The sequence below is a fragment of the Glycine soja genome, chromosome 3 (assembly GCF_004193775.1).
Source record: "Glycine soja cultivar W05 chromosome 3, ASM419377v2, whole genome shotgun sequence".
NCBI lineage: Eukaryota > Viridiplantae > Streptophyta > Magnoliopsida > Fabales > Fabaceae > Glycine > Glycine soja.
Window position 1 is genome coordinate 18481809 of NC_041004.1, and position 18083 is coordinate 18499891.

At 37.1% G+C, this 18083-nt stretch overlaps 2 protein-coding genes across 2 annotated transcripts; both read right to left on the reverse strand.

Moving 5' to 3' along the window:
• Positions 1 to 627: 627 nt before the first annotated feature.
• On the reverse strand, positions 628 to 6387 carry LOC114405005. The gene is made up of 2 exons (XM_028367708.1): positions 2031 to 6387; positions 628 to 827 (listed from the first exon to the last, which is right to left on the reverse strand). Exons 1-2 carry the CDS (start codon positions 6175 to 6177, stop codon positions 628 to 630), a joined length of 4347 nt encoding a protein of 1448 aa, XP_028223509.1. The 5' UTR covers positions 6178 to 6387.
• A 1717-nt stretch (positions 6388 to 8104) lies between these two features.
• On the reverse strand, positions 8105 to 9405 carry LOC114406244 (UDP-glycosyltransferase 85A7-like). Its single transcript, XM_028368890.1, has one exon. The coding sequence runs from the start codon at positions 9336 to 9338 to the stop codon at positions 8796 to 8798; it is 543 nt and encodes a 180-aa protein (XP_028224691.1). The 5' UTR covers positions 9339 to 9405; the 3' UTR covers positions 8105 to 8795.
• Between the last annotated feature and the right edge of the window lie 8678 nt (positions 9406 to 18083).

An 18083-nucleotide genomic window follows, 5' to 3' on the forward strand; every position in this document is an offset into this window, starting at 1 on the left:
TAAATCAACGTAAAACAACTAATTGCAAATTAATAAGGAACCGAATAAAAAAATTATTGTACTACGAAAGACCAACTACATATATATAAAGCTGATTTTCGCATCAAGAAAGGTTAGCTATTTGATTATTTTACAACAATATTTCTTCTTCTCTACAACTGTATATCTCCAGATTAACCCTATTTATTATTAATACAAATAAATAATTGTATACCCCTTTTCGTAATTTATCACATAAAACCTTATTTTTTATTTGCATCCAAACGAATTTGATTCTGATTATAATCACTTTCAACAAACTTATAAAAAATTAATTCTAATTATAATCGATTATACATATAATTGATTACTAAATTAATCTAATTTTTACCGTTGCCCTAAACACACTCTAGGGGAAGTGCATTAATTCTTGGAAAAAGAGGGAGCAAGCCTATAAAAAAAATGGATGAAAGTGAATTCAATGAATAGATAGAGTCAACTAAGTCTACAAATTTTGATACATGAAGATGTTTAAATTCGGAAATGCACCAGGAAATACATTCAACCTCTTATACTAGTTCCTTACCTTCATTAAGCTTATGTCCTTGATCAAACTCTCCAAATTATGATAAGAAGAACCATTCTCTTTTAACCATGAAGAGCTTTTTTAGCAACATCATTTGCTAATCTCATGAGATCTTCATTCTCCATTATATCTCTCACCATCTTTTCTACAAAGAATCTATCACACGACCCATTCATATTGAGACCAATCTTCCACTGTTCACTCACACACCTACTGTTAACCGTTTGATCAGCAATCGACGGCCAACAAAGCATAGGCACTCCTTCGGCAATAGATTCCAATGTAGAGTTCCATCCACAATGGGTTAAAAACCCTCCCACAGCAGGATGGGCCAAAACCTCTTCTTGAGGTGCCAATTTACCAAAAAACCCCTTTCTTTAGTCCCTATCTCAAGCTCTATAGGTACATTTTTTTGGATTATTAAGTCCTTTTGGAGTACCAACAAGAAAGGCTTCAAACTGTTCACCAAACCATGCCAAAACTCCATTAATTGCTCATGTGATAGCTTCACCACAGTACCAAAGCTAACATACAAAACTGACTTTGCTTTTTGGTGGTCCAGCCAAGTTATGCAGCTTCTATCTTCTTGATGTGAACCTGAGTAGGAGTGGATGATGTGAACCTGAGTAGGAGTGGATCGTTTGATACAGGCTACGGAGGTTTGGATGACGCCACTTCCGGTGAAGGAAGATAAGTCAGGGTAGACGCCACAAGGATTACCTTGATAAGTCTGAGATTGGTTCAACAAGGAACTCAGAGAGAAACTCTCACCAAATTTTATCAAATGTCAAAAGTTTCTTTTATTGAAAACAAAAACAAATAGTGTATCTGAAGAAAAAGATAAAAATAGACATGGGCCTTCTAAACAGTTTGGGCCAAAATTACAATAAAAATAAATTATAACTAAAAACTTATTTAACTTGGGCCTTCAAGTTAGTTTGGGCCTTCAACAACAATTAGTAGTCTTGGTAGTGCCTCTGCCTCTGGGCCTTCATCTTTCTCCACTTGGGCCTTCAATCATCATCAATGGCAGCTATACAAATGACCAGCCTTGTCTCTATGACGTGTTGGGCTTGTTTAAGTCTGCCTCTGGTCATGGGACCTTCAAGTGCTTCATGGTCCTTGCCCTTGGTTATGTCCTCATCACTCCCTCCTTCTTGAAAAGGATTTGTCCTCAAATCCAAGGCTCCTCCATCTGCATCAAAAAGAGATAGATCAGACACATTGAAAGTGGCACTTACATTATACTCACTAGGCAAGTCAATCTTGTAGGCATTGTCGTTGATCTTCTCCAACACTTGGAATGGTCCGTCTCCTCTAGGTTGAAGCTTGGACTTCCTGTGTTTTGGGAACCTCTCCTTCCTCAGGTGTACCCAAACCCAATCACCTGGTTCAAGCACGACTTTCTTTCTGCTTTTGTTGGCTTGCCTTGCATAGCTCGCATTTTTCTTTTCAATTTGAACCTTCACTTGCTCATGCAACTTCTTCACATACTCAGCTTTAGCCTGTGCATCCTTATGCTTAAACATAGCAATGTTAGGCATAGGCAACAAATCAAGAGGAGTCAAAGGATTAAATCCATACACTATCTCAAATGGTGAACAATTAGTTGTGCTATGGACAGCCCGATTATAAGCAAACTCAACATGAGGCAAACAGGCTTCCCAAGATTTAAGATTTTTCTTTAAAACAGTCCTAAGCAGTGTGCCTAAAGTCCTATTGACTACCTCAGTTTGACCATCAGTTTGTGGGTGACAAGTAGTAGAAAACAACAATTTAGTACCAATCTTACCCCACAAGGTCCTCCAAAAGTGACTAAGGAATTTTGCATCCCTATCACTGACAATGCTCCTCGGTAATCCATGAAGCCGCACTATTTCTTTGAAAAACAAATCAGCCACATGACAAGCGTCATCCACTTTCTTGCAAGGGATGAAGTGTGCCATCTTAGAAAACCTGTCAACAACAACAAACACAGAATCCTTTCCATTCTTGGTTTTGGGCAGCCCCAAAACAAAGTCCATAGATATGTCAGTCCAAGGATATTCAGGAACAGGCAAAGGAGTATACAGTCCATGAGGTTTAACCTTAGATTTAGCTTGTTTACACACAATGCAATGACCACAAAACTTATGCACATCACGCCTCATATGAGGCCAAAAGAAATGCTCTTGCAGAATTTCCAGGGTCTTTTGAACCCCAAAGTGTCCCATCAACCCCCCCTCATGTGATTCACTCACAAGCAACTCTCTAATGGAACACTTAGGCACACACAATTTATTTGCTTTAAACAAGAATCCATTATGCCTATAGTAACCATTTTCAGAAAACTTTTCACATGCAGCAAAAATTTCAGCAAAGTCCACATCATGCACATACATGTCTTTCAAAGACTCGAGACCAAACAGTTTAGTTTCAAGCATAGCAAGTAAAGCATGTCTCCTAGACAGTGCATCAGCCACTACATTCCCTTTCCCCTTTTTATGTTTGATGACATATGGAAATTGCTCTAAAAACTCTACCCACTTAGCATGCCTCTTATTAAGCTTTCCTTGGCCTTTTAAGTATTTTAAGGACTCGTGATCACTATGGATGACAAACTCTTTGGGTAATAGGTAATGCTGCCAAGTTTGTAAAGCCCTAACCAAAGCATACAATTCCTTATCATAAGTTGAATAGTTAAGGGCATCGGCTCCTAACTTTTCACTAAAATAAGCTATCGGATGTCCCTCTTGCAATAAAACAGCCCCAATGCCCACATTTGACGCATCACACTCAATTTCAAATGATTTTGCAAAATTAGGCATAGCAAGAATGGGTGCATTAGTTAACCTATGTTTGAGGGCAGCAAAGGCCTCTTCTTGTTTCTTACCCCATTTGAAACCCACATTCTTCTTAACAACTTCAGTTAGAGGAGCAGCCAATGTACTAAAATCCTTAACAAATCTCCTATAGAAACTTGCTAAACCATGAAATCCCCTCACCTCACTCAGGGTCTTAGGTGTTGGCCATTCTTGGATGGCCTTAACCTTTTCCACATCCACCCGTACTCCCTCAGCACTAACAACAAAACCCAGAAACACCACATGATCAGTACAAAAGGAGCACTTTTCTAGGTTGGCATACAATTTTTCTTTCCTAAGCACACTTAAAACAGATTGCAAATGTTGAACATGCAAATCAAGACTAGTGCTATAGATAAGAATATCATCAAAGTACACCACCACAAATTTCCCAATAAATTCCCTTAAAACATGGTTCATCAATCTCATGAAAGTACTAGGTGCATTAGTCAAACCAAATGGCATAACCATCCACTCATACAAACCATATTTTGTTTTAAAGGCAGTTTTCCATTCATCTCCCTCTCTGATTCTAATCTGATTATAGCCACTTTTCAAATCAATTTTAGAAAACACACATGCACCATACAGTTCATCAAGAAGATCATCTAACCTGGGGATTGGGTGCCTATACTTGATGGTGATGTTGTTTATGGCTCTACAATCAGAACACATCCTCCATGAGCCGTCCTTCTTGGGTACTAGAATGACAGGTACAGCGCACGGACTCATACTATCTCTCACCCAACCTTTGCTCAGGAGTTCAGATACTTGCCTTTCGATCTCCTTAGTTTCTTGTGGGTTGCTCCTATAAGCTGGCCGATTGGGCAAGGACGCTCCGGGAATGAGATCAATGTGATGCTCAATTCCCCTCAATGGTGGCAAACCATCTGGTACACTTGCTGGAAACACATCATCAAAATCCTGCATAAGAGATTGAATACTAGAAGGCAATTTAAATTCATCAATTGGGTTAGCATGCAACATCTGACGTTGAGAAAACAATAAATAGAGGGGTTGTCTCGCACAAAGCACCCTCCTCACCTCCCTTTTTGTTGCTAAATAAAGCTGTTTGCCCTCAAGTGTTTCACTCTTTTTGTTTTCTCTCTTTTCCCTCTCAAGTGTTTCACTCTTTTTCTTTCCTCTCTTTTCCTTCTCAAGTGTCTCACTCTTCTTCCTCTCAAGTGTCTCACTCTTTTTCTTTTCTCTCATTTTTATCTGATCCTCACAAACCTCTTGAGGAGATAACGGTTTGAGAACAATCTTCTTGTCAGCTTGCTGGAAAGAGATTTTGTTGGTGAAGCCATCATGCACTGCCTTGGTATCATACTGCCACGGTCTTCCTAACAGCACATGGGTCGCTTCCATTGGGACCACATCACACAGCACCTTGTCATTATATCGCCCAATGGTGAGACACACCTCAACCTGTTGAGTCACTTTTACCTCTTCATCTTCACTAAGCCACTGAAGTTTGTATGGTCTAGGATGGGGCTTAGTTTCCAAATTCAGTTTGGTCACTAATGTGGAACTTGCAACATTGGTACAGCTTCCTCCATCAACAATTAAAGAGCATAGCTTACCATTAATTACACATCTGGTGTGGAAAATATTTTCTCTTTGATTGTCATCCAGTGGCTGCATTTGATTTCCCAACAGCCTTCTCACCATCAACATATCACCCTGCATAGCTTCCTCCTCATACTCTTCTTCTTCCACTTCTTCTTCACTGATTTCAGACTCACTAGTGATTTCTCCATCAGCCTTCATGATCATGGTCCTCCTGGTTGGACATTCAGAAGCAATATGTCCTCTGCCTAAGCACTTGAAACATTTTATGTTTCTGGTTCCAGTATTGGATGAGGAAGTGGAGGTGTTATGTTTGCTTCCACCTACACTGGGTGTTGCTGACTTTCCATACGGGGATGTGGCTGCAGGTCGGAACGAATTACCTCCCTCCTTCTTGGATCTGTTGGCCCAGTTTTGGTTGTAAGTATTGGGTGAGTTCCTCCTTGTTGCACTTCTTCTTTTAATTTGCTGTTCAACCCGAAGCGCCCTATGTAACAAGTCATCCAACACCACATACTCCTGTAATTCAACAACATCTCTGATTTCAGGGTTTAGACCATTCAGGAAACGAGCCATTGTGTCTTCGGAGTCCTCTTCGATGTTGGCCCTCACTAACGCCATTTCCATCTCTTTATAATATTCTTCCACGGTTAAATTCCCTTGGGACAGCCCTTGGAGTTTCTGTCGCATGGTTCTGTTATAGCTAGTGGGCACATACCTTTTTCTCATCACCCTTTTCATCTCAGTCCATGTATCTACCTCTCGTCGTTCCTCTCTCAACATTTCTCTTTGGTATTTATGCCACCAAACAAGGGCATAGTCGGAGAATTCAGCTGCTGCTAGCTTGACTTTCTGCGCATCAGTGTAGTCATTGCAGGCAAATACGTGCTCAGTCTTCATTTCCCAGTCCAGGTAGGCATCTGGATCACTTCTACCTTTGAAGGGAGGAACATTGAGCTTTACTCCCTCAACCCGGTTCTGCCTCGGTCCGTCATTACCGCCATTGTTACCTCTATTCCCATCTATATTTCGTCTAGCATTCTGATTGGCTTGGTTCTCCAAAGCTTCTAGTCGTCCATAGACCTCCTCTGTGGTACGGTCTAGCAAACGTTGCATCTGTGCATTCATCGCATCCACTAACAGACGTTGAGCGCCGTCCAACTGATGGTACTCGTCACCACCACCACCTGCTCCAGCCATAATTCAACAGGAAAAAAAAAATGTGCAATAAAAATTATTAAGGTTTCAGGACCTCACAACACTCTACTCACGTCTCTTAGATGGTAGTACACTCGTGTTTAATGCTCTCAATAGGCTTTTGTGTAATGTATTCCCTCTTGCCTTTTACCACTCGTGTTTCCTCTTAAGTTCCTGGATGGACCAAATTAGACACACAAGGTAATATAAAATAAAAGGAAAGACAATATAATGATCACAAACAGATTTGATTTGGGATAACAACTTGGACTTGATTTGGATAATAATATATTAGATTTGGATTTGGATAACAGGTGAGCTTTAATTTGGGTAACAGATATGATAACAAATAAGATATTATAGATAGGATAACAGATAAGATATTAGGTAGGATAACAGATAAGATATTAGATAGGATAACAGATAAGATATTAGGTAGGATAACAGATAAGATATTAGATAGGACAACAAATAGGACAAGTAAACTTCAAATGCTCATAACTTTTGCTACAGTTGTCCGTTTGAGGCCCACTATATATCAAAACGCTCAGAATTCAGAGGAGAATCTAGATAAGGGGATTTGTTCCACGATTTTCTTTCAAAAAACACCTCTAAATGCCTCAATTTCGTTTTCAAAGATCAAACACCCACTTTTTTTTTCAAAATTTTTGCAACTTTTTTTTTTTTTTTTTTTTGCAACTGTTTCCTTTTTTTCTTTCTTTCTTTCTCTTTCTTTCTTTCTTTTTTTTTCGTTTCTTTTTTTTTCTCTCTATTTTTTTTTTGTTTTTTTTTTCAGACGTCCAGCTATTAGAATTCGTTCAATAGGCAATCATCATTAGGCAAATTTGACAATTTAGCAATTCAGCAATTAGGCAATTTTTACCCCAAACAGAATTCGAATAGGCTGAAACAAAAGTTATGAACAAAAGACAGAATACAATATGATAGGCACAAGAACAAGAAACAAGAACTCAAACAATTTTATTTTTTTTTTACACAAAGTTTGAAAGACACAAGAAACAAGAACAAGAACGTGACAAGAACAAGAACAAGAACGCAAATAACAGAACAAGGACAAAAACACAAACCTAGACAAATTACGAAGAAAAAAAAATAGGATAGGATAGGATAGGATAGGATAGAACCTGTATCAAGAGCCGAAGCTCTGATACCAGATGATGTGAACCTGAGTAGGAGTGGATCGTTTGATACAGGCTACGGAGGTTTGGATGACGCCACTTCCGGTGAAGGAAGATAAGTCAGGGTAGACGCCACAAGGATTACCTTGATAAGTCTGAGATTGGTTCAACAAGGAACTCAGAGAGAAACTCTCACCAAATTTTATCAAATGTCAAAAGTTTCTTTTATTGAAAACAAAAACAAATACTTATAGTGTATCTGAAGAAAAAGATAAAAATAGACATGGGCCTTCTAAACAGTTTGGGCCAAAATTACAATAAAAATAAATTATAACTAAAAACTTATTTAACTTGGGCCTTCAAGTTAGTTTGAGCCTTCAACAACAATTAGTAGTCTTGGTAGTGCCTCTGCCTCTGGGCCTTCATCTTTCTCCACTTGGGCCTTCAATCATCATCAATGGCAGCTATACAAATGACCAGCCTTGTCTCTATGACGTGTTGGGCTTGTTTAAGTCTGCCTCTGGTCATGGGACCTTCAAGTGCTTCATGGTCCTTGCCCTTGGTTATGTCCTCATCACTTCTTTTCTCAAACGACCATCTTTGTGGGGTGATGAATTACTATTGGTTGTGATCATGGTCTTGCAGAGAGTGTGAATAGGACCAATAGAATACACTTTGGGAAATATAGTAGCAAGCTTAGTGATAATGGAGGGTTCAAGTTGCTCAAAAGTATTGAGTATAATAGCTGAAGCTTGGGTCATGGCTAAGGTTTCTTCGACAATTAAGTCCCTCATCCCGCCGGGATAGGGAAAGTCACAGTTTCTCAATAAATTCTCTAATCCTGGAATGTTTCCGGATGCACTTTTCAAATTTTTTGCATCTCAAGTCAATTGTGAAATTGTCAAAACTTGATAAGAGTATTGTTCTAGCAAATCTAATTGTCATTAATTAGAACGTAATAACTCAGACTAAATAATAATCATAGACTGTATATACATCGACTAAGATTTAAAATTGTGTCACTAAAAGAGTTTCACGACCTTTTTAAAACTTCACAACACTTGTGTCTTTTAATTTTTATCATTCATGTGTAACTTTTTGTGTTTGAAGTCATGTAATTTTATTAGTGTATTTGTATGTCTATAACTGATGATTAAATTAAGGCTTAAATATATTTAAAGTTATTGATAAATAATCAAATTTTATTTTGGATTTTTGATAAATTTTTTCGTTATTTTAAGTTTTTGTTGTGAGTTATCTAATGACGTGGTACCATAACAACTAATAACTTTTAATGATATTTGAAATATCAATTTATAAAGTAAAATATTATTATTTAATTTTGACTGAGACTCAAAACAAAAATTTTAATATATCTAATATTCAAATTAAAACAAAAAAATTTATCAGAAATTTAGAATAAAATTCGATTATTTATGAGAAGGAACCTTCAAACATATTTAAGCTTTAAATTAAACTTCCTTACTCACCTTGATTACTCCGAAGCAGTTGTGCTCCCTCCTGAGCAAGTTTACTCATGAAGATTGTGACCCAAGTGCAAGTGGGACTGTAGGTTCGGAAAGCAATCACTGGAATCCTAAACTCTTGTGCAACTCCCATGACAATCGTTGACATTAGTCCATCAACTATGATGCAAGATGGTTGCTGCCACCGATCACCATTTTTCTCGAGAAGTCTTGAGAACAATTCTCGGAACTCTTTGGCAACTAAGGATCTGGCGCTAGGAGTGATAAGCATTGGAAGGTAGTTTAGTAGGGCACCTTTTCTAGGATTGTCAGAGGGTATGCCATCAGTGATGGATGCAAAGAGGAAATCGGGAAATTGAGTGTGGAATGAGGGTAAATCTGTGAATTGGAGGAGGCGATTGTGGTTGTGATGTGTGTTCATGAAGGTGATTCTGTGGCCTCTATGGGAAAGAAGTTTGGCTAAATTAAACATGGGTTTGATGTGTCCTTCTGCTGGAAAGGGTATAGCTAATATGTGAGGTGTATCTGAGTGCTCCATGTTTTGTTCAATGGAGAGGCTGGAATTCAGTCAGTGAGACTAGATATGGATAAGCATAGGCAACAACTACATGAGTTTACGTTGATATGAATGTATATCACAGAAAGTTGGGTTTCTATAATTTTCCTATGTTGATAGTTTTAGTTTCTGTTGTCAACTAATAATGTCCTTGATAATGTTACAACTTAATGTTTTTTTTTACATTATTAAGGAATTTGACAAAAAAATAAATTAATAACACGTGACTTATTTTTTTAAATTTAGTTTGTTGGTCAACTAATTAGATGTCATGAATTGGAGTGGATAAATTAGAAATTAAAAAAAAATAGTTCACAAAAACAAATTATTCGTAACTATTCTGTCAAATTAATTTTTTGATGACATGACATGTTATTAGGCTGTCAAAGTGATTATTATGTAATTAAATTGTCTAAAAATGGTGATAGTGAGGTCACAAATGGTAAATATTTTGTTTTGGGACAAAGTTAATTTTGGAAGAAAAAAAATTAGGGACAAAACATAATTATCCTTATAGATTATTATAGAGTATTAAATTGTTTTTATTAAATACAAAAATTGATGGATTTAAAAGAAAGTTTAAGATAAATTTTCGCAAAATAAAAAATGATAAGTTGTAAATGACTTAAACAAGTAAAACACAAATTTTAATTTTTTATAATCAATCAAACCTAATTTTTAGTTAGATTAGTATAAATTTTAGTTGTCTCACCTATTTTTTCCACAAATCAAGCCTAAATTTTTATTGACTTTTGTTTACACCCTAGTTGTAAAAAACTTTTAAGCAATCTTTTTAAGTGTAAAACAACTAATCACTAATTATTGCCAAGGAACCAAATAAAATTATTATATTGTAAAAGATCAACAACATAGATTTTAGTCTTCATATCTTGATACATGTCGATGATTAAATTGGGAAATGCACTACAAAATACATTCAATGATGACGACAGACGTGGGAGACCTAATTACGGGAAATAAATTTTGTTTGTTAGATTTATTGGTTTTCAATATCAACCATTGAATTTATTTTTTTACTTTTCTATTTTTTTCTCCTTTTGTTTAGATTTCATTTATCCCTCTATTCCTGTAACAAAGTCTCACCTAGGGTTTACCAGACATAGCCCAAGAACATTCAATTAAGATAATTGTAATCTGCCTTCTTAGATCAGTCTTAGGGTTCTTATATACACAATCTCCCTTCTGAGCCTAGCATAATGATTACTTTCATCCTTAATTCCTTATAAATCACTAATATGGATATCTTGTAATGGTTTTCCCTAGGTAATCATTACCATGTTATGGAGGTTATAAAGGTGATCATTACTGGTGTGGGGGTGGGTCGTCCAAAAACCAACCGTTAAAGGATGAATGGGAGACCTATGGGGTGGACAAAAATCTGTAGATAGAAGGTTATATGATGGAAGTCTTGAGCCGATCGGCATACGACCAGTGCGGTACATCATTATTCTCTTGGTGATTATACAATAAGCACGTTGTTGAACTTTGTTATCCGTTGTGTTATATTTTTCCATTCATTTCTTTAATTAATTGTTGTTGAATTCTGAACAAGTTGTGATAATTACATCGTTATAGTTTTTCCTTTCATTCTCAATAATATATGTCCTATGATGGTGAGCTTTGCTACGATTTCCGAAATAAGAGTTTCAAAGGCAACAAGTCAAGAGGAGGATCTTCTCCATAGAGGTACAAAGAAGATTAAGGAAGGTGCAAAGGTATATATGAAGGGATCCTCTATGTCCTTTGCAGATAAACTTCTTCAACCTATGGGACGGGGTGACATGTCTATCGAGACGGCTATGAATTTGCATAAGGATGTGATGAATGAAGTTCCTAAGGAGAAAGAAGTATTGGAACTCACGAGAAGGATGGTCCGATCATCCCTTTGTCTAATGTATCACTTTTACACTGGTCTTCTCTTTCACTAAATAGGTTAGTTGTGAACGTATGGGGGGAGACAGGTGAACTTCCATATTATTGGAGAAAAGGTTCAACGTTAATGGGCAAGAAGTGGTACTATTCAGATTAGTAACCTTCATGATGGATACTACCAGGTGGTTTTTAGTAGTCAAGAGGACTACAACTTTGCTCTCTTTGAGGGACCTTATTGGCTAATCACTAGTTGGTGCAACGGTGGAAGCTGTTTTGTCTTATGAATGTGGATAAAATGAAGAAGGTAGCAATTTGGATCAGAATACAAAGGATTCCAATTGAAGTGTATAATAGAGTTGGCTCAAGCTTGGGAAAATTCCTTAAGATTGATCGGTTGATGTTAATTCATTCAAGAGGAAAATTCGCAAGAATGTGTTGAGTTAGACTTGGAAAAACCGTTGGAATCTCACATTAATGTTCGAGGTCATAAGCTAAATTGAAATATGAGGGACTCCATTCCATTTGCTTCCAGTGCAGATATGTTGGTCCTAGAAAAGGGAGTTGTACGAACTTGGTAATAGTGTTGGCGATGACACAAGATGTTAGATGGGCAATGAGTTAAGGGATTACAATGGTGAACATGTTGGAGAAGTTGAAGGAAAAGGGCTAACATCAATGTGACAAAGGCTGTTGAAATGGATACAATTAGGTCCAATCAAGGAATTAATGATAATGATAGACATTATGGAGTATGGATGATCGCCCAACAAAATTTTAGGAGAAAAAGAAGGGATGCGGGATTAAAAAAATGGAGCTTGTGAAGGTAGTTATGAGAAAAACTAATAACAGAAAGATTCCTATTATCTCTACTGAATCTGGAAATTCAAGAACTTCGGGATCTCGCTTTGATGTTATTTCTGATAATGGGAAACAAGTTTTTGAATCCACAAATTATGTTGACATTGAAGCAACATTTAATTCAAAGTGTAGGGTCCATGGAGGGGATAATTCAGGTGCAACAATGAAGGTTAATTCTAGAAAGAAGACTAACCACATGAAGGAGTCTTTGGCTGCATCAGGAAGCAAAAAGAATATGGCCCTACATTAGCATCTCGAATTGTGCAAGCTAATTTCAAAGGAGATAATGAGAAACAGGTCAAGGTTTGGAATGTATATGGCAGGAAGAATCCACAAAAAGGAAAAGGAAAAGAACTTAATAAAGAAGGGAAGGCAAATTTTAAAAAGAATAATACTCCTAAAATAAAATATAAGGAGCAGGTCGGTGTTGTGATAAAAGTCACAGTGAGTGCGAAAGAAGTACCAGTTGAGGAAAAGAAGAAACGAAACTATGACGAAACCTTTAACTTCTAAATATGAATTTTCCCAATTCTGACAGTGGAGGAGGTATAGTTCCTTGTGTTTAAGTTCAGATAGATAAGGATGTTATAGCCTAAGCTGCATGTAGAAGTAATTTATATGAAGGTGCTACTCCTTCTCAAGATAAGTCAAAAGCACCCATGGATGCCATGATTACAGATGATGGGGACTTTGATTCTCACACAACTGGGGGGTATGGATCTCAAGGTATTAGATATCAAAGTGAAGAATGAAAATAGATTGAATTAATTGGTGAATGTTCTACAAGAAATGGTTTATATACAAAGGATTCAATAAAAAACAGAAAAAGAGTAACTAACTAACTACATATCTGTCATAACAGTTTGACAGCTAATTATAACTAACTAAAGCTATATTTACAATAAAATTGTAATACCCCCCCCCCCCTCAAGTTGGGGAATAGATGTTAATCATTCCCAACTTGGCGATGAAGTTACCAAAAATTGGTCCTGAAAGAGCTTTTGTAAAGACATCAGTAACTTGGTGTTGCCTCTTGACATGGACAAGTCTGATGGCACTGGATTGAACAAACTCCCTGATGAAATGGTGGTCTATGTCAATGTGTTTGGACTGTTCGTGGTGCGTAGGGTTGGAGGCAAGGCTTATAGCAGATTTATTATCACAAAACAACATCACAGAGGGAAATCAATTTCAAAGTGAAGAAGTAACCTTCTCAACCAAACAACTTCACTAGTAACAGAATACAAAGCACGATATTCAGCCTCAGTTGACGATTTAGAAACAGTTGGTTGTTTCTTAGAATGTCAAGAGAAAAGGTTGTTCCCTAAAAACACACAAAAGCTAGAAGTGGACCTTTTGGTATCAACACAGTTGGCCCAATCAGCATCAGCAAAGGTAGTGAGTTTGAGAAAGTTCTAAGCAGGGAAAAATAAGCCTTGTCCTGGAGCAGATTTGAGATACTTTGGAAGATGATGGACAACATTTAGGTGAGAAACTCTTGGTTCTTTCATATATTGAATCAAGCGATTCACAGCAAATGTTATATTAGGACGTGAAATGGTCAGATAAATCATTCTACCAATTAACCTTTTATACACTGAGGGATCAGCGAGTAAGTCTCCATCATCAAGATTGTGCTTCAAGTTGGGATCCATTAGAAGATTGGAAGGTTTGCATGCCAAGAAACTTGTATCTTCCAAAAGAGATAGAGAGTATTTTCTCTGGAAGAGTGAGATACCTCTATTGGATTTAGCTATTTCTAAGCCAAGAAAATATTTCAAAGTACCAAGGATCTTCAATTGAAACATAGATTACAATTGGGTTTGAATAGCTTGCACAGAGGCAGAATTTGGTCCTGACAGGATGATGTCATCTACATACACTAGTAGAATGACTAAGGAATTCCCTGAACCAATGGTGAATAAGGAGTAGTCATGCTTGGACTGATGGAACCCATGACTAAGAAAGGCAGTGGAGAACTTACAAAACCATTGTCTAGAAGCTTGTCTAAGTCCTTACAATGATTTGTTCAATTTGCATACCAAGGAAGAATTTTCTAACTTGTAACCTTTGGAAGTTCCATATAAACTTCTTCAAACAAATATCCATTCAAAAAAACATTATTAACATCTAATTAGAGAAAGGCACCAGTTTGTAGCAGCAACAACACAGAGAAAAACTCTCACAGTGGTAAGCTTGGCCACTAGAGAAAAAGTATCAGAGAAATCGATTCCATCTTGTTGAGTATATCCTTTGGCAACCAATGAGCTTTGTATCTATCCACAGAGCCATCCATTTTATATTTAACCTTATACATCCAGCTACAACCTATACAATGCTTATCAGGTGGTAAGGGAACAAGTGTCCAGGTGGAATTTGCCTCAAGAGCTTTGATTTCCTCATTCATTGCCTGACGCCACTCAGGATAGGGGGCAGCTTGATGATAAAATTGAGGTTCATATACAACTAAAATCTGGTTAATGAGAGCTCTGTAAGGGGAGCTAAGAGCCAATAAGGAACAATGATGCTGGATCGGATATGCAATCTTAGATTTTGGTGTAACATAGTCAGACAAGTATAAGGGAGGCTTAGTGTGGCGTGTACTCTTTCTTAAAGTGACAGAAGGAAAATGGTCAAGTTGATTTGGGCTAGGGACTAAGGGTGGATCACTTGGATCTTAGATAGAGCTCACCGATGTTTGTGTTGGTTGGCTAGTATTCTGGTCAGGGTTAGGTAATGTATTCATGAGAGGGATGGGGACAACTAAATCAAGTAAGGAATCAGGAATGACTTGGTTCTGTGAAATGGTTTGAAAGGGGAAAATTGATTCATGGAAAACAACATCTCTAGACACAAAAAACTTCTTAGTGTCCAAGCTATACAATTTGTATCCCTTATAACCTTTTGGATAGCAAACAAATACTGCAGGTACTGCTCTAGGAGAGAACTTGTTCCTTGATGATGGAAGAGTTGAGGCAAAGGCCAAACAACCAAAAATCCTCAAGGCATGATAATCTAGTCCCTTCTTAAACAAAATGTTGAAGGGTGAGTTGTGTTTCAGTAGTGGTGAAAGAGTTCTGTTGATGAGAAAGGTTGCAGTGGTAACACAATCTCCCCAAAATGATATAGGGACTATAGATTGAAAGTACAAAGCTCTAGCTACATTGAGCAGATGTTGATGCTTCCTTTCAACTACTAAATTTTGTTCTGGTCTCTCAACACATGAAAATTGATGAAGAGTGCCTATGGAAGCCAAAAACTCAATGAGAGCAAGCTCTTTAGCATTATCATATCTGAGGCACTTGATGGAAACACCAAACTGAGTCTGAACCATGGTGAAAAACTGTTTCACATAGATTGAAGCTTCAGATTTGTGTTTAAGTAGAAATAGCCAAGTGAATCTTGAGCATTCATCAACCAATGTAATGAAAAATCTCTTCCCTTCATATGTAGGGTGGGCATAGGGACCCCATATATCACAGTGGAGTAAGTCAAAAGGTAAATCAAATAAATTGTTAGAGTTAGGAAAGGATAATCTTCTAAATTTAGTAAGTGGACAAACAGAACAATTAGAAGAAGAGAAATTAGGAGAGAATTGTAAACCAATTTTATTATTCAAATGACTGAAAACTTTGTCTGATATATGACCAAACCTAGAGTGCCAAATATGAGAATTTTTACAAAGAGTGAAATTTATGTGTGAATTGATAACAGAAAAAGTAAATTTGCAATCATGAGTGTCCTTGAGGTCTAGGACATAAAGGCCTTGGATGAGATCCCCTCTACCAATCCTCTTGCAAGCTTGCTTCTCCTGAATATCAAATTCATTTTGGAAAAAAGAAATGGACAAATTAGGATTAGTTAGTAGGGCACTAATTGAAATTAAATTGAATTTTAATTTAGGAATGTAAGCAACATTATGCAAGACTAAGGTGTTGGTTAAGTAAACTGAACCAATGGCAAGAATGGGTATAATGTCACTATTAGGCAGAGTTACAGTTTTATCAAAAACAAGCTGATAAGATAAAAAATTATGAACATAGCAAGTAATATGAATGCTTGCACCAGAATCTAAAATCCAACAATCATGAAGAAAATTGGAAGTGGAAGTAGAAAGAATCATACCACTGGAGGAAGAAACACCCTGAGGAATGAAAGCATTTTAGCATGACTTTGTAAAAGATTCATCATTTGGCTATATTGTTGAGCAGGAAGTTGAAACTATGAACCCAAGTCAACAGAAGAGGGTTGTGGTTGAAGCATATCAACAAACACTTGGTGAGCAACCTTGTGTGATGGTTCAGAGGAAGAAAAAGATTGCTTCTTGACCTCTGAGGAATATCCATTCTTCTTATAATTTGGAGGATAGCCATGCAACTTGAAACAACTATCTTGAGTATGACCTAACATACCACAATGAGCACACAAGAGGCGGTTCTTGGAAGAGCCTTTGGAGCGATTATTAGAATTATTTCTTGCATCAGAAGAACTCTTGAATGCAAAAACATGTGAAACCTCATAAGCAGAAGTTCCAGATGTGGATGCACCAACCTCTTTTTGCTTTTTTTCTTGAACAATTAAGGCAAAAACCTTAGTAATTGGGGGAAAGGGATCCATGGAAAAAATTTGACCTCTGATAGTAGAGAAAGATTCGTTCAGCCCCATCAAGAACCGCATAGCATACTCTAGCCGCTCAAAATCGCACCATGGTTTAATTCCTCCACAGGTGCAGCAATGTGATGGTTTCATTTTTTATAGCGACTCCCAGAGAGAACGAAGCTTGGAGTAGAAGGAAGAAAAAGACACGACCCTTGTTGTAGAGTGATTAATTCATGCTTAAGCTGAAAAATCAAAGGACCATTACGTTGTTCGAAACATTCCTTGAGATCATCCCAAATTGCTTTGGCAGAAGAACAGTGTAAGATGCTCACTAGCATCTCCTTTGATAACGAATTAAGGAGCTAGGATGAGACATCATTGCGATGCCACAAAGCATGGGTGGAATGACCCAAAGCAAATTCAGGAATTGAACCATCGACAAACCCATATTTGTTTTTCTCGTGAAGAGCCATGCACATTGCTTTCTTCCAAGAATTGTAGTTTTCACCTATGAGGGAGTGTGAAACTAGAGCAATTCCAGGATTATCAGATGAATGAAGAATTAAGGGGTTAGAATCATCAATGGCAGCCATGACCAAGGAGAGAAGGAAAAAAACGATTTAGAAGAAAACAATCATGAAGAAGAAGGTAATACACGGAAAGAAGCTTCAAGAGGAAGCAATAGACGCGAAATAAGTAACTTCTAATACCATATCAGATATCAAAGTGAAGAATGAAAACAAATTGAATTAATTGGTGAATGTGCTACAAGAAATGGTTGTTTATATACAAAGGATTCAATAAAAAATAGAAAAAAGAGTAACTAATTAACTGCATATTTGTCATAACAGTTTGACAACTAATTATAACTAACTAAAGCTATATTTACAATAGAATCACAATACAAGTTGCAAGGGATACTGAGTTACCAAACCAAACCATTAATTCTTTATGAGTGTTATAAGTTTGAATTGTCGACGAACAATTTCTAGGGGGTTTGGAATTTTGATCAAAGATATGATGAAGCAATATAAATCCTCTTTTGTGATTCTTATGGAGATTCATACTAGTGGTGAGAGCCATGACTATCATAAAAATGTTTGGTCTTCATGGTTCTTTTATTCAGGATGCCAATGGTCATTCAAAAGGTATTTGGTGTTCATGGAAATGAGAGGATTGGACTATGGGGGTTCTTAGAAACTTAACTCTGTTTGTTCATATGAAAGTGAATAGGAGGAATTCTCGAGAGTGGGTCTTAACGGTTGTGTTCGGGGCTCCTCAGTTTGCAAGGAGATAATTGTTATGAGACGAGTTATATGATGTTAGTAATGATTAGTCAGGTGGTTGGGCTATAATTTGGGATTTTAATAACACTCT